The sequence below is a fragment of the Pygoscelis adeliae genome, unplaced genomic scaffold (assembly GCF_000699105.1).
Source record: "Pygoscelis adeliae isolate BGI_AS28 unplaced genomic scaffold, ASM69910v1 Scaffold1, whole genome shotgun sequence".
In the NCBI taxonomy this organism is placed as follows: Eukaryota; Metazoa; Chordata; class Aves; order Sphenisciformes; family Spheniscidae; genus Pygoscelis; species Pygoscelis adeliae.
The window spans coordinates 2,350,944-2,372,267 of record NW_008824051.1 but is presented as its reverse complement, the minus strand read 5'-3'; the positions used below and the strand labels follow the sequence as shown (position 1 = coordinate 2,372,267).

The window sequence follows — 21,324 nt, the reverse complement described above, 5'->3', positions numbered from 1 at the left end:
CCCAAATTAGCTGAAGGGCTGACAGAAACTGTAACATTTAACCAGCAAGCACGTGAGAGCTGCAGTTGCCACGCGGGTTTGCCCTGGGTGGAAGAATTACTAGCAGCAGTTTGTTCAGTGAGGTAGGCTAGAAGCTTCTGAAGGGCTTTCCCAGGGACAGTCCAAGCAGGGCAGAGGGAAACAACAGAAACTTGGCTTTGTGTGCTGGGGTAAAGCTAACAGACTGCAGTTCAGAGGTTTGAGAGTGTGTGTAAAGAGCTAATTCACTTGACACAGTTGTAAGGAGACTGTGGCTTAAATTCTGTACAAGAAGGTACTTCAGAAAATTTATTTCAGCATTTCTCTTACAGCATCTGGAAGTGTTCAGCATTCGTGTTTCTTCTGATCCAATTTCTAGCAGTTTAATTCTAGCACATTTCCTATAGCTGTACACCATTAACAAGAGCATTTTGTCCAGTCGTGAACTAGGAATTTTTAATTTCTATGTCTAGAAAGATTCACCTGTTCAGTTCTCAGAGCTGCAGGGAACAGAAGGGGCTTAGGTCACCAGGAGCTCACCAGACCAAAGCACCCTGGCATGCATAAATCCCAAATTCCCAAACCTTTCCATGCTAGGCTTACAGTGTTGTAGGAGAAAAAAATTCAAGTTATTTTAACCCTTTTACCCATTTTTGTCTATGACTTTTTTTTTAAATATAGTTTATTGAGACAATGTAAATTTTTTTAAGGAACTTGTTTTTAAGACTGTTAATCTTTTTCATTGGCAATATTTACATTCTGGTCTTATGTGTCTTCCTCACTCTACAGTGGAAAAGCGGGAAGCCATATGATCTACAGGACATAAAACACGACTGGGAAAATCCTGTGCTACCACTCTCATACTCTGAAAATGGCCTATTTCCACGTGGATGTTACCTGTTTCCTATAGATGTTAGGTAGGTTTCTGATTCTGTAAGCTGCTGAAGGTAAACTAGGTTGGGATGCATGTTTAATCTACCTTTCCAGTTGTCCTTTCATCTTCCTTTTTGCTACTGAACCTTGTTTCTCCATCACGTGCCTGGAAATGAAGCGAGGCAAGAAATCTGGGTGGTTCTGCTTCCTCAAGGAGCAGTGGAAGGAGCGGTGGCGGGAGAGGGGCTTTGCTGTAGCGAGGGGAGGTACAGGTACCACAGGTTGAAAGCACGAGGGCTGCATTAATTTGGCTGAGTCAGCCTTTCACAGTGGTGTAGTATCGCGGGTCCACTGGCTTCCCTCCCTCGTGTGTTCACAAAAGGACGCAGGCTCAGTGTGAGAGCAGCTGCAGCACCGCTGGGCGCAGTCATGTATACACTGCATGATGTAAGAGGTCTGAAATAGGCTATAAAGGATTTAACTTTGCATGTCTGCTCCTGTTACTGAGCCTACCTTCTGGGTGACAAGAACCTTGACATAGGAATAGCATCAAACAGCCTTTCACAGCAGCAAAGACATCACTGTTTGTCTCTCCCAAAGTTAAACCCATGACAGGAGAATGTCCGAATTGTCTGCATCTGGCTTCTTTTAGTAACAAGCTTCATTATAGGAGTGTCTGTCTTATATACAGCAGTTTATGCAACATTGTTTATAAAGGAAGGGCCTGTGCACTTCAGGGATACGATGAAGAAAAATGCTAATATATGGTCATTGAATATTTTGTATTGAATAGTGTATTTGTATTGTAAACAAGTGTAGTGAACCACAAAGGCATGAAGACAAATAAAATGACTGTAGCTGGCTTTCTCTGTGTTGGGCTGTGTAATGATTGGATCAATGTCAGAGGAGGTCTCTGGACATCAATTTTCACTTGGTACAGTTACAGAAGTGTTAAGGTACACCGACACACAAAGGAGCAGGTGTGGTGTTAAACTGAGACAACCACCTTTCTGGCTAGCAGCAATGTGTTTAAGACTCGTCTGCACTGCAAATGTCGTACCTCCACGCTCCTTACAGAGAGAGGTGCCGTTCCTTCTATTACAAACCATCAAAGTTGGCTTTTACCTACAGGAAACTGGCCAGTGTAAAAAGAGAGCAAAGCACACGGTTGAAGAGAGCATTTGGGTGTTTTCATTCGTAAATGCTTATATCCTAAGATGTCATTTTTCTTTGCGTCTGGACATGGACTTTGAGCAGGTCTAATTATAAGCTGTATTTTAATACAGTGGAGTGCCAGTAACGAGTCCTGTGACAAACATAGGAAGAGGTAGCTCCTGCCCCGAAATGCTCGCCTTTTTCCCCTCCCCGTACCACTCCTATGCCATAGGTAGCTGCTCTCTCAAGAAATGGTCCTTGAAATTAGGACTGACTTATCTATAAACCTTATTCTCCTTCACTTGCTTCTCCACATGCTCATTCTCCTGCAGGACAGTGCTGTGGTTTAGTTAACAAGACTTTTTTCCTGAGCGGGTATCCAGCAGGAACCTCTCCCCTCCCTCCATTTCCCCCACACTTTGGTTCCTCCCTACCTTAACTGAAAAGGGAGCTGTCCTGTGCTCTTCTAGGAGCTAGTCACCAGACAGCCACCACATACTGGTTTGGATCTGGCGCTGGCTGGCAATCTTTGCTCCAATTTCCATTTTTTCCAGAGTTGTCTGTCTGCAGCGAGGCAGGAAAAAGGGTGCAGGTGGGTACTCTGCTATGTGGCTTTCATGGACACGGTTTCAGTTTCCAGCTGGTGTTTGACAAGGCTTCTGCAAAAGTTGAACTCTGTAAAAGCCATGACATAAACGCTGGACTTGCCACCTGTGCAACACTCTCACTGGTAACAGAGCTAACTTGTCAGAGAAACTAGGTTGTGTTTTGCAAATCTGCAGTGCCAATTTTGGATCCTTGTGCCTCAGATCTTGCTGGATAGCAACACTTTAAAAGCCCAGGCTCCCTGCCCAGAAAACCGTTACTGTCAACATCTGCCAATCACTGAATCCAACTGGACTGAACTCACTAGAAATGAATTCCCGATCCTGGGACACCTCAAGAAAGTTCTCCTCCTCCTGTCACACCTGTGACCTCTCCTTTCCAGCCAGTGTCCAACAAAGCTTGAAAGATTTCATTGCTGAGAGCACTGAAGAAGTACATTTTCTGAAACTGACCCCAGAGACAGGCTGTGGAACAAGGGCAAGCCTCAAAGTCCGCACAGAATTCCTGGGGACCATCTGTTTATTTATTTATAAAGTGGGTAATATTTTAGTTATATGGTTTATAGGGACTTCCTTTGAGGATCATTTGTCTTTTTTCTAACCAGTCTGGGACTGTGATCGTACAGACCTCAGCACAGCACCTAATTTCAAACTTCACTGCCAGTTATTTTCAGAAATTTTTTTTATGACACAAAGTGTCCTCCTGCAAGAGTTGGAGAAAAGGATTATGGCAACTTACCTTGGATTTAGGGAAGCACAAACTCCTTCACATCACCAACTTGAAGACAGCCATCAGTAATCCCTCTGGAATGGAGGGACTGATTTATTTCTCTTTCAGGCTGCATAAATTTACAGTGCTTCTTGCGTCCTCGCAGAAGATTCTCAGTGCTCCCAAAACAGCTCCATACTGATAACAGTCCTGACTGGCTCCTCTAACCTACAGTGCTCTAGCTGATCACAGCCAGAGATTTCAGGAGAAGCGTGCAGCTAGCTGAAGCTGAAATTGAAAGGAAAGCACACTACACCAATGCTCTGATAGTATCTCTGCCCTCTTCTCTACCCAACAGACAGGATTCAACGAAGTCCTGCAGTCTTTGCTAGCCCAGGCCACTGAGACCCCACTTCCAGCTGAACTGTGTGTAGCTACCGAGCTGCAGAAGGTGCAGCCTCACACCCTTGGAGAAAAAGAGAGTTACCAGTGAAGCAGAAAACTCTTGGAAAGAGGTTATTCCCATATATTACTTCATCTGTGCAAGATTGGCCACACAGAAATGGTGTGACTAAAACAAACTGCCTGAGCTTGCTGCTCAGGCACTTATTCCCTTTATTCCCACACACTTATTCCCCTACGCACCTCCAGCTACCCATCAGATAAAGCAGTTGTTACATCCATTCCATCTTGTCAGGCAGGAAGAAACGCATTTCTGATAATGAGTGTTTCATCACAGAAACTAAACTGCCCACCCAAGAGCACAAGGCTGGGACAAACCAGTGAAACGTGCTGTACAACGCTTTGTTTGACAACTGGCAGTTCTGTACCGAATAGCTAGAAGATATAAAAACTTCTGGATTATGTACTACAGTTGCTGTTCCACACTGGATCCTGTTTGCCTAATTTGTACCTAAGAACAGAAGTGAGAGGATGTACATTCTGTAACGACCTAATGAAAATTTTTTGCCATGCTGTTCACCAGGGTTTCATTTTACTAATACCAGCAAGAAACAGACATTGGACAAAGTAAAGTTCAGTACATCACTGAATAGCTGCATCTTCAAATATAAAGCATTAATTTTTTTTACATTCAAAATTTACAGCTTTTATATTCAATTAAAAATTCCCATAAGGTAGTTAGACTACTATATGCATTATTTTAAATACAGGTCTGGAAAAATAGCTACAGCAATATTTAAAAGATGATAACAGCAGCAGAATTCTGTCTAAAAATAGGATATTAAAGTGTCACTTCTTCAAGTAGGTAGGAGCAAGCAGATCGTTTAAGAATAAAATGACTGTTCTGGAACACAAAACCATCCTGATAAGATAATGTTTACATATGCTGAGCAATTAAAATACATTATATGTTTAAAACATGGACAAAATATTAGCTGTTTTAAAAGGCTGATATGCAAATAATGTCTCATCAAGATGTGTTACAATGCTGTACCTAACACTATCCTAAATTTTATCATAAGACTCTTACAAGAAGTTTATACTGGAAACTGTTCCGAAGGAAACAAGAAGAAACATGTATCACAAACAAATCAAATAATGTTAATTGCTTGCTTGAAAAACCTGCATATAATCCATACCACTGGCAGGAATTACCATGCTGTATTTATACAGACTTAATCTTTATGATGAGGCTACTATGTATAGTTCCACTCTGGGTTTATTTGCATTTAAAAACTGTGATGATGCTCATAGCCTGCAGCACACCAAACAAAAAAAAGTCTTTAAAAATGAGGGAAAGCTCTCCGGGAGAGTGCAAAGTGCATTATTTTAAAGAGTGCTTCTTATATGTAGCTCTTTCTACAAATGCATACAACAAAAAGTGCTTTTCACTATACAGACTGACATGCAGCATATTTGTGCTTTTTAAAGGCCTTTTATTTAATTGCTGCTGTTCACTCGAATAGCCGCAAATACTTCTATTTATCAGCCCTTTTGCGTTCTGGAGGGGAGAACAGGAGGGGGAAAGAAGAGGAGGGATCTGAATGATAAAGTGTAAAAATACTTCACAACTGCCTGAAAAAGGGTTTTGGGGGTTTTTTTTTTGCTTTCTTATTGCTAGCAGCTGGTATTGGAATTGACAAAGTGCCTGGTAACCAGACTAATGTCACTCATTAACCACCTCCTCTGTCAAAAGCAGGCAATGCGCAAAGCATTATCAGTTCATTACTACATGGAGGAAAGTCGTTTAAATACTGCATGAATCACAAAGCAACTTTAGAGAACGTTGGAGATACTCGCAGTCTCCAACTGGAACATTATTCAAATAATACAGCATCTCAAACCCAAGATGCTTTTGCAATAACTCTTCCCAGGCAAGGGCTGTTTCACTAAGAGAAACAGAACAGTGCTTTCACTTCTTAATGCGACGGAACTTTTTTTATCTATATATAATTTTTATATATATATTAAAATATATATTATATATACACACACAGAGATATATACTTATATATACGTAAAATGCCAATGCAGATTTAATAATTTAAAAATAAGTTTGCATTCTAGATGGGGTCTTGTGTGCTTTAAGTACTTATTCCCTATTGTATGAGCACATTTTGGCTCAGCAAATATCATCTACAAGTCTTGCCCCGTTAATCCCACGATAGGTTACTCTGCTAGGTCGAACCAAGACCCCGTGGTTCAGCTTACAGGTGAAATAGCGCTTTTCCCCCACAGAGCCATCATTCTTTCCCTTGGCACTTCTGAGTTCAAGTCCGAGCCATATCCCTGGTGCAAAGTCTGTAGGACCAATGTACCTGATTGTCCCCATTTCATTGGAGCTGGTCAGAAGAACCTGAGAGCCTTCATGCAGCTTCACGGGTCCCTCAGTGTTAGCTGTAGTGGTATTACTCCAGCTGCGCCGTAACACAGAGCTCTTGGATCTAGTTAGAAAAAAAAAGGAAAAAAAAAAAAGTCTTGTTTCTACAAAACACCTAGGGCGAATCTGCAATTCAGTGAAGTGCACAGAAAAAAACTCAACTCCCTTTTAAAAAAAAAAATTGGTTTTGATCTCATGTCACTAACAAAACGTGTAATAAATAACATTAACAGGCTAGTACACATGGCAGTCTGAAATACTTGAAAAACCGATTTCCTTTCACCTGATGCTAGGATCTACAGTACTTGCTGTAGGTGATAGCACTGGCAAATTAAGCAGCACAAAGCATTTTATTTGGGGCTTGAAAGAGTTTAGCCAAAACAACTTGTAACGTGCAAGCATCAGTCAGGATCACCAGGACAAAGTGAAGTCTTTTAACAAGACCCTCTGAACTTCACCCAGCGGTGTGAAACCACAAGAATTTGGAGAATATGCAGTGATGAACATTGGAAAACAATTTTAATGCCAACCTGAATCCAAGGACTGTACTCCTGGATACCCACGGAAAAATAGTCTACTACTGGTCCATTTTGGAAGAAAAAAAATGAACATGTAAAGGTCTAGATATCATACATGCATAAAGATTTTCTTTTGAACAAGAAACAGTAAAGCTAACAGCCAGCCCACCCAAACATTTAAACTCAAGACACTCACCTAACAAAGGAGTTTCTTCTGTTTATCTCCTTTTGTGAAGATGCAGAAGTGGTGCTTAGACTGCGTCTAAAACCTAAGTGGAAAGGTTATTAAGCTGTGTAGGACTTCTTAAAAAAAACAAAGCCTTTTTGAACTCATATTCTTTGTGTTTTCTTTTACACTGTTTCCACTACATTTGCTACACATTCTCCCCTCCGGTTTGGAAATTAAGTGATGAAACTTCTCATGAAAATAAGCATCCATAGCACGTTCAAATTTTTCAGAGAGGACAGAAATGAAATTAAACAAACCAAACAAGGGTAATTTGAAGCAGTCTTTTCACAAAAAGCTTTAGGTAAGGAAAAAGAAAAATAACTACTTCAAGTATCTCACAGAAGTTTTAGTAATTTCATATGGACCCCTCCCTACCCTGATCCCCTTCTTCAATGTCAGTTTAGATTAAGGAGCAGGTTCAATTTATGGCTGACTCTGATTAGAATGCAATACAGTAATAACAGAAGAGTGTCAACAATCCTAACTCTGACATAATTATTTCTGCCAGTGCAGGGTTAATAACAACATAGTACTCCACAGTTCCTGCTGCAGGCTCCATTTTTAGGAAGGGACCAGCCAGACTATTGGCTGGCATTTGGGTTCCTTGAAAATCTGTTGTGCTCTCGGAGAAGTGGGCTTTGTGCAGTAGGTTCTGGTTGTAGAATGATAGCCTGTGGTAGGCTACCTAAGCCAAATCACAGTGTCTTAACGCTCCTACCTGGAAAAGTGTGATTTATTTTACTCAATGAAGTCTCTGTGAGAGAATCCAGCGAACCTGTTAGCCTGAAAAGCAATAACACAACGAAGAAGTCATTTCAACTCAACTCTGAACAAACCTATTGCTGGAGTCCTTCTTGTCAAATGTTGATTAAGTTCTGATTCTTTCCCTTCCCCATCCACCCCCCAAGAGACACTAACACTTCAGTTGTAATCAGGCCGGTACGTAAGAGAAGCCTGGAGCAAACTAGTTTATTCAAGTTACTTGCCTTTTACTCAGCAAGAAAGCATGTATAATTTTGAGGTAAGTTCTTTAAAAGCTTGGCTGAACTAGGATATTCAGGGACAGAAAAGCAAGAACATGTCTGGCAGAGTAACTAGATACAAATACAGGAGGAAAGAGCACAGTATTCCTCAGATGTTCTTCCTGAAACCTACCGAAGTGACTACAAAGTGGTGGATGCTTTGGTTCCTCTGTGCAGTTAGCTGGAATGAGAATAGTGATTCCAGTCATGTCCCAGGGCAACTTCCTTTTACAACCAAATTTAGCTCAGCCAATCAGGATTGGGTCATGAAAGTAAGGTTTTATGAACACAGACTGTATGAGAAACGGAGGCCCTGGAATGAAAATACTTGAAGTGGCTGCAAGAGAAACAGGGGGAGCTGCATTTCCAACTTACACTCTGCTTTCAAAAAGCTGATCTAAAACCCACCAGGTTCTTAACAGAGGTTATAAACTTCCATTAGCAGAAAAAAACCATTTATTTCTTCCCTATCTGCTGCAAAATTTTGTTTCCCACTGGAAACGTATTAAGAAAGCGTTTGGCAACCCAAACATTGCAACAGCTTCAGTGCTTACCTCTGTACACGAGATGGTGGTGCAAATATACCGTATCTGGGAAGACAACTGAAGTACTGAACGCCTCCCACGGAACCATCATTCTTCCCGTGAGGCTTGTCCAATTCAATTCCACACCAGACTCCTACATTTCAAAACAGTAAAATCATGGTGTTTCGAACAAAACACCACAGGCTCTTCTTCATCTAGACAGTTGGTACAGTTGGCATTCACCCACATCAAGGAAAACAGTTTCTAGTTAGAAACTGTCTAGACAGTTATTTTAGAACATATATATTTTATTATCTATGTAACTATGCAAAAATTTATATCATAATAAATCTAAAGAGAATTATCTCACCATTTTTATATGCTTTCGAGAAAATTATTGACATTTTAATTAATATAGAAAAGGTAAAACCCCTGATATATATATATAATAAAGCCAAACAGAACGTTACTGAATGGCTATTTGACAAAAAGGAGACAGGAAAGAAGAGCAGTGGTGGTTCACATTTCCCTCTTTAGTCCTCTGACCACATGGGTTTATGCCTCATCTGAGATCATCAACAGTAAAATTAAAGTTTTGATATTAATTCATTCCTTCTCTCCATCTAGCAAGTTATAATTAATACAAATTGCAAGGCTGGTTGTATGCTATTGAGAGAAGGGTCTAAGAATCGGAACTGGCCAGCAATTCATCTTGAACAGAACACTGAATAAGCACCAAGATGTTAATAAGCTTGATCACTCGTAACCTGTGATAAATGTGAGCTAATTACATAAAGGTGCTAAATTTCATACTCCATTAGCAGTCCTTATGCTATCCATCCCCAAAAGATTCAAAATTTAATTCAAGTCACTTGGTACTAAGGCACTGGATAAAATGGTAATTCTAATTATCAGCTCAAGAAACGCAGGAAGGACAGCTTATGAATTAGAAGGGCTCAGTACGTCAGAAGCTCTCCCCTTCCTGTTTTTAGAATTAAATAAGGATCTGCATTGCAGCAAAAGAAATAAAGTTTGGGGAACTTCCAGAGCTCTGATACATATTAAAATTGAGATACTTAAAAATGCATCTGTTACATTTTCTATAAATTACTGGTTTTGCAAATGGTGAAGATTTGTGATCTTTCCATCCTCACTTCTTACAATACCACGTTTCTCTCCAAAAAATTTTGTTGCCTAACTTGGGGGGAGAGGGAGGAGACTTACCCTGTCAAACAGCTTTCTGATTTTTACACTTGTTAGAGTAAATTTGGAAAGCCAGTCCTTTCCTTGTTGTTTACTTTGTAAGCAACAACATGAAGGTACGAGTGATCACATGAAAGCGTAGAATCAGTTAATTGCAGTATCTTAAGCAAGGACTGCCTACAATGAAATTGGGGGGCGAGAATGAAAAAAGTACACAGCTTGTACCACAATCTCGCATTCTGTCATTCTAACATTTTTTTTAAAATACCGATGCCACCAAGTATCAAGACAGAGTATTGCCACTTACGTATCAATCAAATGGACCTCATTTAAACTAGGTACTTACACCAATACTTACCAACTGTTTTTGTATTACTCTTGCAATAAGAAGATTAGACATAAAGAACATAGAATTTGGTTACAAAAGAATAGTATTCAGAAGTTAGTTTCCATAATTTAGAACAACTTGCTTCCATTTGAAAACGCCTGGCTTCACTGCAATGTGTTTTTTAGCAAGGGGAAGGGAGGCAGAAGGATGAGAAAATGGTGGCAGAGTTTGAGGCTTTTTGAGACACTTGTAACTTTTCACCTGTCCTGTGACCTAAAGGTTTGTTAGTTAAGATTTAAACGTTCACAATTACCCTCTTAAAGATGCCAAGAAGATAAGAATGAGACAGGTATAGGACATGATAAGAGTACCAGTATTGCAAGAGATGAGCTGTGTCAAAAAGGCTTACTACAGAAGGCAAGGAGTAAAGGCATGTGATCTCAATAAACTATACATCACTTTGGAGACTAAACTGAGAATGTTCAGAAAGCTTTGTAACAATTCCTACCATTTCAGCATCAAAATATTCCTCCTAATTAAGCGATGTTAGTGGACAAGTAAAAGTCACATTATTTTAAACCATTATTTTTTCCTGGCAGTTGCATTAAAAGTAAAAAATATTCACATATAAACATAGGAGAGAGAAAGAACTTTGAAACAAACCAGTAAATTTAGATTATTTTGTTCTTGGAGGGAGTGAGTAAAAAGATGGAGTTCTCTCAATGTTCACGTGCTCACATGTAATCTATTCCATATTGATTCTACAACATACACAAGAGTATTGCAAATACCTGGTGCAAATTTTGTCGTGCCACAAAATCTAACAATGCCTGTTCTCTGTCCTACCACCAGCACTCTGTCTCCAACCTGAATTCCTCCTTCATCAAAAGGATTTTTCCTTGTAGCCGGAGAAGAACTATACAACCCTGTTCAACAGAAGAACAAGATCTGAGATGAGTGATGTTGTATCTTTAAAATTTAAGAAAGTCTTAAATAGTAAGCCAACTGATCGGTAAATAGAGTATCTATCTTTAACATAGCGTACCTTTAACACATGGCAACACACTGCAAATTTTGTTTAGACAAAGAATTGCTTTGCTTCAGCATGAAAACTGTGGACTACAGCCTTTTCTCTGCAGTTGAAAGGTACACTGACCAACTGCAAGAACAGTTTTCCCCTTGAAGATGTTGTAAAAAACTTTTAAAAAGTTGCCAAACTGAAGCTTATGGTTAAACTACTTCCCAAGTGTCTTTCTTGAACTATCTCAGAGTCTGAAACAGCACAAGTAGTTCTACGTAAGTATTCGATACAGCGGTAAACTTCCACCTGTGGAAACACACCTCAAGAAAACAGACCATACCAGCACTAATTTTAGATGAGGCAGAAGACACTCTAGGCACTGCTTTTTTATTGCTGCTACTTGAGTTCCGCTTCTTGCAGTAATTCTGTTTGCCTTCCAAGGAGGTAGTAGACGAGGAAGAGCTGCTGTACACAGGAAAACCTAAAAGACATAAATGGCAATAGTCCTTCAGAGATCATATTTGGAAAAGGACAGATTAAGCAGAAGGGAAAGCTTCTGTAAGAAGGCAGTTATCTGTTCTCTGTAGTGGGCAGAATACAAAGTAAAGAGCCAAAATTAGAGGTTGTTAAGCAGCATTTACACAAACACCTGTCAGGAATGACACGGGGGCATCTGACCCTGCCTTGGGAATAAGGTGATAGTTTAGTGCTGGAAGAGGTCTCCAAAAGCCCCCTTTGTTACTCTGTGAAAGTTTTTCTAAACAGTCCCACCGATATTTATTAAAATATGGGAGCCTTAGTAATAAAAGATCATACCACCACACTTTGGGCATCCAGCCTATTAAACATTTGATGAGAAGTGGAAGGAAGGTGATATTATGTGAGTGAATTATTGCCTGGATTAAAGCCTACTATATTCCATTACATACTGTATTAATATTAAAATCTGTACTATAAAATAGGAATGGGAAATAAATCACTTTTATCTCCCTTTGCAAACCCTGATGTCTAAACTGTCCGATAAGACGTATGTTCAGCTTTCCTCCTTCCTTTTCAAGGCTCTCCCCAGTTCTCCCCTTTCCTACCCCCTTCTACCCAAAATAAGGCAGGGTACAGCAAGACATCTCTATGCCTCAGTTTCTCAATGTGAAAAACTAATATAATATTGCTTATCAAACTTTCCAGGATTCTGAAAGGCTTAATTCATTAGTCTTTGCAAAGCACCTCAATATCGACACAGGGTTAGTGTGTTCAATATAATTTAATCCTCCAATTTGGCAAAACAGTAAAGAACTGCAGAAAGGCAAATGCAGTGGGTCAAAGCAAAAGCTTAGGTATCCGGGGGCAGAAATCTAAAGGCTCTGAGATATTGGCTGCAGCTATGCTACAATGAAGAAAATGCAAATTACTAAATAAATGGTAACTAAACAAGCAAAACTCATCTCCAAGTCCAAGGTATAAATATATGTGTGCATTTGTGAACACATGCTACAAGTCCCTATTTAGAAGACAGTCCAGCGACGGATTCACTGAAGGTCAGACCACCTAGCGGTCAGACCACCTAGCACTTTTACATGAATGCAACAAAAACTGCTGATGCAGCAGCACAGAAACTAAAAGAAACTAAACCAGTCATTAAATGCTTCATTTTGTGGGAAATCATGAAGTGGGAGAAGGAAGAGTGGAAGGGACTTCAGCAGGTCCTACAATCCATTCCTCTTCCATCAGGCAAAACAACTATTTGTTAATATCACTCCCACCAGGTGAGTGTTTGACCTGTTCTTAAAAGCCTCCCATCAGGGAGATCTCCGGCCTTCCTCAGCAATATATTTCACCACATAATTATCTGTACTGTTACAGGGTTTTTTCCCCCTAATATAAAACCTAAATTACCACAGTTTTAGCTCAAGGTTTCTTACTCTCGTTACACATACAGAATGGATTATACTGTTCTTTGTATTTGAAAGCTTCCTGGTTTATCCCTTTAATCTTCTGTCTTTTTATTCACACAATCACAAATTCCATCAGTCTTTTCTCCTAAGTCATGTTTTGTACGTCCAGTTACTGTGGCGTCTTCTCTGAATTCTCTCCAGTTGATTCACACCTTTTTTGAAATGCAGTGTCTAAAACTAGATGCAGCATTTTATCTGAGGCCTTACCTGTGCCAAGCAAAGCATCCAGGTCACTTCGTGTATCTCAGTATCAGTAAAGAAAAACTTCTTTACTGAAAGAGTGGTTAAACATTGGAAGAGGCTGCCCAGGGAAGTGGTTGAGTCACCATCCCTGGAGGTATTTAAAAGACGTGTAGATGAGGCGCTTAGGGACATGGTTTAGTGGGCATGGTGGTGTTGGGTCAACGGTTGGACTCGATGATCTTAGAGGTCTTTTCCAACCTTAATGATTCTATGATTCTATCTCATGGCTGACACTCCTTTTTATACATTCCAGTATGCTTCCCCTTTTGCAACAGCATGACATAGATGACTCGCGTTGTAATACTCAATATCCCCATGTCCTTTTCTACAAAACTATTACCAAGCATGTCATTCCCAGGGTGCGTTTATACAGTTGACTGTTTCAGCCTTGCTGCATAAATTTGTAGGTGACCTTACTCTTCTGCATCTTTTTTCCCCCAAGACCTTTTTTCCAATTTGTCAAGGCTTTTTTTGGGAGGGTTGGGTTTTTTTTTAATATTAAGCCAGTCAACTATCTGCCAGGCATCATCTGCATACTTCATGAACAGACTCTCTATCCCTAGTGTCAAAAAAAAACCCCACAAACCAACCAGCAACCAATTACCAGACTCAGCACCATCTCCAGGAAAACCCCAAGCTGAAATAGCCTTCCTGTCTGACAAAGAACCACTGACAGCTACTTTCTAAGCTGGATGTTGGATTTTCCTAGAGGTTCTGCACCTGCCTTATGGCAGTATCATCTAAACCACCAGATTCCAAAGTGAGGCTTCACTCCACATCACTTACAGCCTGCAAAGCCTTTGGAGTCCTATTAATTGCGGATATCATATTGTATCCATCAAACTGAGACACTGTACTGCCAATTAATTTCATTCTGTGACCAGAACCTGAAGAACAAGCCATTAAGTGCCCTCCATGAACAAAATGTTGGAAACCTCTGTCTATACAAGTTTCTTAGCTCACCTCTGAAAAAGTACCATGTAGGACAGTGCTTAAATACCTCACACTCGTTTGTTGCCCAAGTCTCTTCCTCACAACTGTTCACTGATGGAGGATATAAAAAGATGCTTTTCTTTGAAAAGAGTATATTCAAAGTCACAGTTCAAATTATTTCAAAGAAATACTGCTTTTACCAACACTTGTAGTGTGATTTTATAGACAAAACCTCAAAGGACACCTGATCTTTACAGTTTGTTAAAGACACCCCTGATAGTGAGGTCCCTTGCTGATTAAGTTCAGCACACAAAATACTGATGCAGTAGAAGTCACTATCCAATTCTGAAACTAGATAATGGCAGAGAATGATTCATATGTAAAAGGAAATTTTTAAAAAGCTAGTTTCGTTTTTCATATTTGAAATTTCTTATTATGAGTCTTCCACGATACAATGCCAAGACTGTTAAGTGCTGTTAGATGATAACACTTCATTATATAAGCTTGAACACGATGTAGGAGAATAAAAATTCTGACAGAACGCATGCACAGTTCTTCAAAATCTAAGCAGTAATGATAAAGGGCAAAAGGTCTCCCTCAGAAACCTAAGAAGGTAATTCTGCAGGTCCTCTGTAAGGTCATTTACTAAGAGACAGATTTCAGCTTTAAGGGCTTGTCTATATTCTTGTCCATGTGTTTGGATAGAAGCTGTTACCAAACCAACACAGAATGCCAGCCAAACATCCACACAAATTACTCCTAGTAAACTAAATGTGTACAGCCTGCTTGCGACTTGAATACAGACAGGCAAGGCAATTTTTTTTTATGGTGTAGATACAGGACTTTTACAGAGGTAAGGCAGTAATAATACTTCCTCTGCCCTACCCAAAATTTTTCTCAAGATGTTAAAAAACAAAAAAAAAATTAGTTACCATCTTTTGCAGGTACAGATTTTCCCCTGTTAAAGTTGGTTTCAGAAGCACTGTCCTTTTTTGCCACATTTAGGCCTATAAAAAGAATATATACAATTAAATACATACATCCTAACAATGAACAACAATTTTACCGGAAAGTCATGTACAAAAACAATTCAACAGATCTGCAGATTAGTGGATACATGGATAAAACAGATAAAACTGTACTTAGACTCTTGATAAATGGGTAAAACAAAACTGCAGAATTGTTTTGATGGATAAGCACAGATGTTAAACCCCTTAACACATTAAAACAGCCCAAACTATCTTGCCAAACAATAAACAAACTGTCTGCAAAATACTACTGTTTATATTGAAGGAGTTTTACTTAAATCTTTCAAACATTTACATCTATTCTACACACAACATTCACTTTTATAGTATTTAAGGTATACTATTCACTAGTATTAATTTCACAATTTCTGCATTAAAGATTACACATAAAAGTTTTGAGGGATTTGAGACCAAATCTTCATTCAGTCTACAAATAATGAAGTAAGTACGCCAGTATGATTTTTAAGAGCCTAACTTGTAGAGCAGCAATGTTGTGATATGCATATGAACTAGTATTGCCACATAAGTTATAATTTGTGAACAGTCATTTTACATTTCTGACAGTTTCCTACCCTAACTCAATGAAGAACAAGCTTATCTATGATTTATCCCCTCCCCATCGTGAAGGAAAAAAATCACATCTTTTTTTATTTAACTACATCTCTCGGCTTAATTCAGCTACAGGGACTGAACTAGTTTGCAAATGTACTGTATTTTCCAAAATGTTATGGGTTAGCCATTAAGGCATCAGATCAAAAAAACCTAGAGTTTGTGACTGATAACACATTTCTCAATTTGATCACAGTAATCCTTTTTCTAAAAACTTGAAAAAGACCTATTATCATCAATCTGATGGATTATTCAAATCCAGTAGAAACAAATCAAATTTGAAAATCTCTATACAGTATTATATTTTACTTTGCAGTTTATAACCACATCTACAATTTTTCTTGGATCATTACAAACCAGTGTATTGCAGGAATGAAGTTTAAGGGAAAGAAATGTAATCTGGTGATGCACGCGAACGCGGCAAAACAAAGTTCTGCCTCCGCAGCTTTACCCTCCCACTCCAGCCAGTGAATCAGCCAGGCACATTAATTCTAATGGACCTTTCAGCGCAAGAACATCTTATAAATAGCAGCTTCCAGATTACTGTTAGTGGAGGTAAGCTCTGCTGGGCAGATGATGCATAACGCACTCTGATTTTTACCTAAAGCAAGTATCAAATGTTTAAAATTTACAAAGTTACAAATGCACCTTTATGACAGAAAGGATGGTTTATGACTAAACTGTCTGGAACGCACTGTCTGTGACAAAGGAAACAGTCCTTTCCATTATAGTTTAATGAGTTGCAAACAGTTCACAACAAACAAAATCAAACATTGAAAAATATTTAACAGAAAAAGTGCAGTTTAGATCGGCTCCTGAGCAATACTACAACAAACCGATTATTCTGAGAAGCTTTTTATGCAGGATCTCCATTTATAAGTACCTTAAATCTTGCGCTAATTGTAAATACACATAATTAGGGCTTACTTCCCCCTCAATCTATGTAGAGAAGAGTTACATAAATCATCCAGAATGCTGCCAAAACGCATCTCTCCTAGCAGCCTGGCACATTGCTTCTATACCCTGCGAATTACTGGTAAAGAGTGGAGTGCTTTAGGGTGCTTAAGTAAATTCGATGAGAAAGCATGCATATCTTCCATCCCTTAAGCTGTGCTGCCTTAGTATGAGTCACCTAAACAGGGTTCGAAAGGCAAAAGAAATGTTAATGTAATATATTTAATGACATTATTATGTAGCCAGCCAGACATGGGGCCAGATTATGCATGGTGGGCACCGTACACCGCAGGGAAGAGTCGGTACTCTAAAAACCTTGGAACCTAAACAGACAGAAAAGAGGTGCATCATTCTTACTTCGCAAGGAGGAAACTTACACAAAAGGATTAAGGAACTTGAATGAATTACTAAAAGACTAAGCCAGAGCCAGGGACTGAGCCTGTAACTCCAATCAGTAGACCGAGGCCATATTACAAGGACATCCTCTCTCTTCTAATTTGCCTCTGGTTTTACTCGGATAACTTAATGAGCAGATAAAACACGATCAGTTAAATAGTTCCTTGATCATTTTGCCAGAAAATAAATTAAATTTCTTCAATTTCTATACATAAAGTTGTATATAGATTAGTTTCTAGATTTTCACTGATTTCAGTGAGATGTTTCAAGTTACCCAGGAAGATCTTAGTAAATGAAATCACATTAAGTTTAGACGTTTAACTGATATCGCAGCCAACCAGAAATTACTTCAAAGGCTCAAGAATAAATATTGTGGTGAAATTTTTTTTTTTTGTAGTGTACATAAAGGCTTCCATTAGTACATCAGATCACTATAATCACTAAGAAACTACACACAACGTCCTTCCAGTACTAGTTTAAAGGCTACTGAATTTCTAATAATGAGAACACATAGTTAATAAAGATCACCTTCTCATCCCAAGTGATGAACTAATTCCAAACAAGTATTTTAATACCAAGATTTACATGACCGATGCTAATTCTTGAAGACTAGTATCTTAATCCTGTCTCAACATACAAGAAAATACTCACCAGAATTCACTTTGGAAGTTATGTGCGTCACATCTATTTTCTTGGATTTGACCAGAGGTGAAGACCGCATGGAAGAACTTCGTACAGAGCCTTTTTTGTGGTCAGAAGCCTTGCTTATTTTAGAAAGAGGTGCAAAGATACCTGGAGAGAAAATTGTGTGTGCCAAAAAAGAACCAGGGGTAATGTTAATGTAACAAAACTTTCTGGCTACTATCTCTTACATCAATTAATTTAGGGTTTTTTTTCAGCCACGATGATGGTTTGCTGTGCTGTCAAAGCACTTGTAGGGTAGGAAGGACTAGCTCAAATGAACACTGAAACCACAAGGCTTATCAAGCAACTTCAACAGAGTAATTCAGGAAGTCAGTAAAACTATCGATTAGAATCTTTGTCCTAATGGTAACATTCAGTCTCCACTGTTAAAAATGCAAGACTTGTATACCATGACTGTCCCTGAAATATCAGTTAAAATACCTCAAGCTGGAAGTTAGAAAACAACTACAGGTGTGAATCTCTTAAAAAGGAAGGCAAAGCAGGTAAAGAAACATGGCCATTATTGTTACAACACAAGCAAATAGCTTCAACAATATAGATGGAAAAACAGGAAAGACTATTATCTCACAGTTTCAGGGAAATAACCAGAGATTTTGGCTGGTTGGTTGTTTCCATGGTTTTGCAAATAGTTGTGGCCAAAACACTGAGAACAGTTAAAAGAATCAATAAAACAAACAAACAAAGCACTAAAAAGAAAAGCAACAGAATTTTTTATCTGTTTTTATTCTCCCAAAAGGTCTATGTCTTCCAACACTTTTTTTAAATTCAGGTTTTAAAAAAATGTAAGAAAAAAATAAAGGTTATACCGCGTTTCGGTGCGCACTTGAAGTACTGGACTTTTCCAACACTTCCATTGTTCTTTCCTTCTGGCTCATCCAGCTCTACGCCAGCCCACTGACCACTGGCAAATTCCGTTGTGCCACAAAATCTTAATGTACCAACCTAAAGCAAAAAGCGTCAACACAGAATGACTTTGCTAAACAAGTATTGTTTATGAGAACATAGTACAGATTACGAAGGAGACAGCAAGTCATCTCCAAGCTCTTGATCAGAACAGAGAAATACAAACATAACAATCTCCCTTGATTATTGAAACTCCTATCTTTCAATGCCAACCAATGCGTTTTCCAAAATGTATTAGTCTTTCTGCGTATATTTGGTATGAAACAAAGGCAGTGGTTATTGACAGATCTCACAACAGACAAGAATTAGACAGTAAGCACCACTGTACAATACAACTCCAAGTCAGCAAGGTATGGGAGTATATGCCTAACGAGAAGTTTTACATTCAGTGTCTTCCACACCAACAGTTCTAGAATCATGGCTAGATACCTTGCTGAATTGGGAGTTTCCATGGAAATACTAGATAAAAAAAATTCTATACATATATCTGTGTGTGTATAAATAAGTATATATACTTTTTTATATATATATTGCAAAGGTTAAAGGGTAAACTTCGGAGCATACTTCATTTTTGATTCGGAAAAAATGTGTAAGTCTTTTGTTCCCTCCGCATGATTAAACAAAATTTTAAAAGCCAGCAAATGTTACAACATTTTTGTGCTGTTTCAATATATACTATGTAGACTCTGAACAGATAAGTATATCAAGAATATCAAGACAGACCAGTCTTTCTGGTGGACCTCAGTCTCCATAAATATACATTATAAGCTCACACACTTCAACCAAACGAGGGAGGAATAACTAACAGAGATGCATTTAACACTGATTTAAATTCATTTTTATATTTGATTTTTAAATTAGTTTTAGTAAGAAAAACCCTTGATCTTTCAGTTGCTCAGTTTTCATTATCTCATGAGACCTTAATACCATTAATTCATTTTTTACTATGACTTCACTGTCTAATCCAGCCCTCAGAGAGTAAACAGACAGAAACCATTTTTTTCCTTTACTATAAAACCTTCCAGCTACTCTTTCTTAATGTTCTGTAAAGAAAGAAACGCGACCCAGAGCCTATTCTTCTTTTAATCTGAAGACCTCCATTAAACTTGATTGTTATAGGCAGGTACATCACACTAATCTAGACCCAGACTTTTTAGCTACCAACCCAGAGACCAAATTCAGCCAGAGGAAGCTTGGCCAAGCAGCCTAACAGATTCCTCCCCTCTCCAGGCACCAGCCAAAGGGCACCTACCGAGCAGAGGGAAGGGACCAGCATCTTTAACTGGAGGTGGCGATGGCAAACCGGAGGCCCCAGTTTTGCACAAGCCCTAGGACTTGCGCAGGCAAGGAGCAGAGGACATCTCGCACATGAGAAACATGGCAGGAACAGGAGAAAAGTTTTCTTCCAGCTACTGGTTTCCCTGCACTCACATTTCATTGAGTAACAGAATCTAGCAGAGCATGAGCTGGTGAAGCTGGGGGACCCCAAATCATGTACACATAAACACCTGCTTACACAGCTTTCTACCCTGTAAGACAACTAGAATGACAGGTGCAGTAGGCATCAAGAGAGGAATCCATTTTCCCTCTGGCATCTACTGTGCTTGGCTTTCAAGCTTCATTAAAGCTGATATGTTAGGAGACTGCAGAAGCAGGAAAGAGAACAGGAATCCATAAACATTGCTTGTAAAAATGCTGCCGTTCCAGTGCCCTCGTCCCAGCTTCCATATTCTGGAAATGAGAACTGATCCAAGAGGAGGTTAAGAATTTGGCACCGTTTTCATCATCCTGCTCTCACTTTTGCTCCACCCCGCACACATTTATGAGTATCAAGGGAGAGGGGAAGACAGAGCTGAGATCAACTTCTCCATTCAGACAAATGGAGAAGTGGGTGGGAAACGATGTGGGAGTAATGCAGAACAGCTCCTCGCACACAAAGAAAGGAAGGGAGGAAAGCAGACGTGGAAAAGGAAGACCAAAAAGCACAGTCACATTCCTCCTTCCCACCTGCCGCATGACAGCTTTGGCTCCCCTAAAAAAAGCTAGCTGGAAAGCCCTGCTGGCCTTTGGCAGCAGAAAAACAGCTTCCACCAATTTCTCAAAAAACACTGTATTAGCATACTCAATTAAAAAAAAAAGTAACCAAACCCAGGAAGCTTTATCCACACACGGTAAGCACATTACAGCACAAACAGTTCTATGGGCCTTACTTGGAGGAAAGATACACAAGAGGACTAATTTCTTCCCTTTCTTGCTATAAAGCCTCCATTAACTTGCCGCTACATCACCTCCCCTTGCTTTCACTGTGCAATGGCTTTCTGTAAAAGAAACTTCCATGAACTTCTTACTGTCTTTAAAGAATAAGTGGCTTCCTGTACGTACTTCAGTTAAAATGCTTTCTGCACAGCTAGTGATTCCTTCACTTTTCCTGACCCAATTCCAAGAACGCGCCAAATGAAAATACAGAATGGAAGCTGCTTTGCACTCTCGGTGGAGTTCACTTTAGAACACTTTAGCTGTGATAATTACAAATCTGAAGCTATACTAGAAAAAT

At 39.2% G+C, this 21,324-nt stretch overlaps 1 protein-coding gene across 2 annotated transcripts in view; it reads right to left on the bottom strand.

The window, feature by feature from the left end:
* Positions 1-4,335: 4,335 nt before the first annotated feature.
* Positions 4,336-21,324, bottom strand: part of CLIP4 (CAP-GLY domain containing linker protein family, member 4) — a 31,610-nt gene continuing 14,621 nt past the window's right edge. For both annotated transcript variants that reach the window (XM_009333623.1, XM_009333624.1), the window contains exons 9-17: positions 18,674-18,809; positions 17,814-17,954; positions 15,108-15,182; positions 11,388-11,528; positions 10,818-10,952; positions 8,526-8,649; positions 7,668-7,732; positions 6,917-6,989; positions 4,336-6,266 (exon numbers count right to left, since the gene is read on the bottom strand). In XM_009333623.1, coding sequence (XP_009331898.1) covers positions 5,945-6,266; positions 6,917-6,989; positions 7,668-7,732; positions 8,526-8,649; positions 10,818-10,952; positions 11,388-11,528; positions 15,108-15,182; positions 17,814-17,954; positions 18,674-18,809 — 1,212 coding nt within the window. In that variant the 3' untranslated portion in view covers positions 4,336-5,944. The remainder of the gene's footprint in view (positions 6,267-6,916; positions 6,990-7,667; positions 7,733-8,525; positions 8,650-10,817; positions 10,953-11,387; positions 11,529-15,107; positions 15,183-17,813; positions 17,955-18,673; positions 18,810-21,324) is intronic.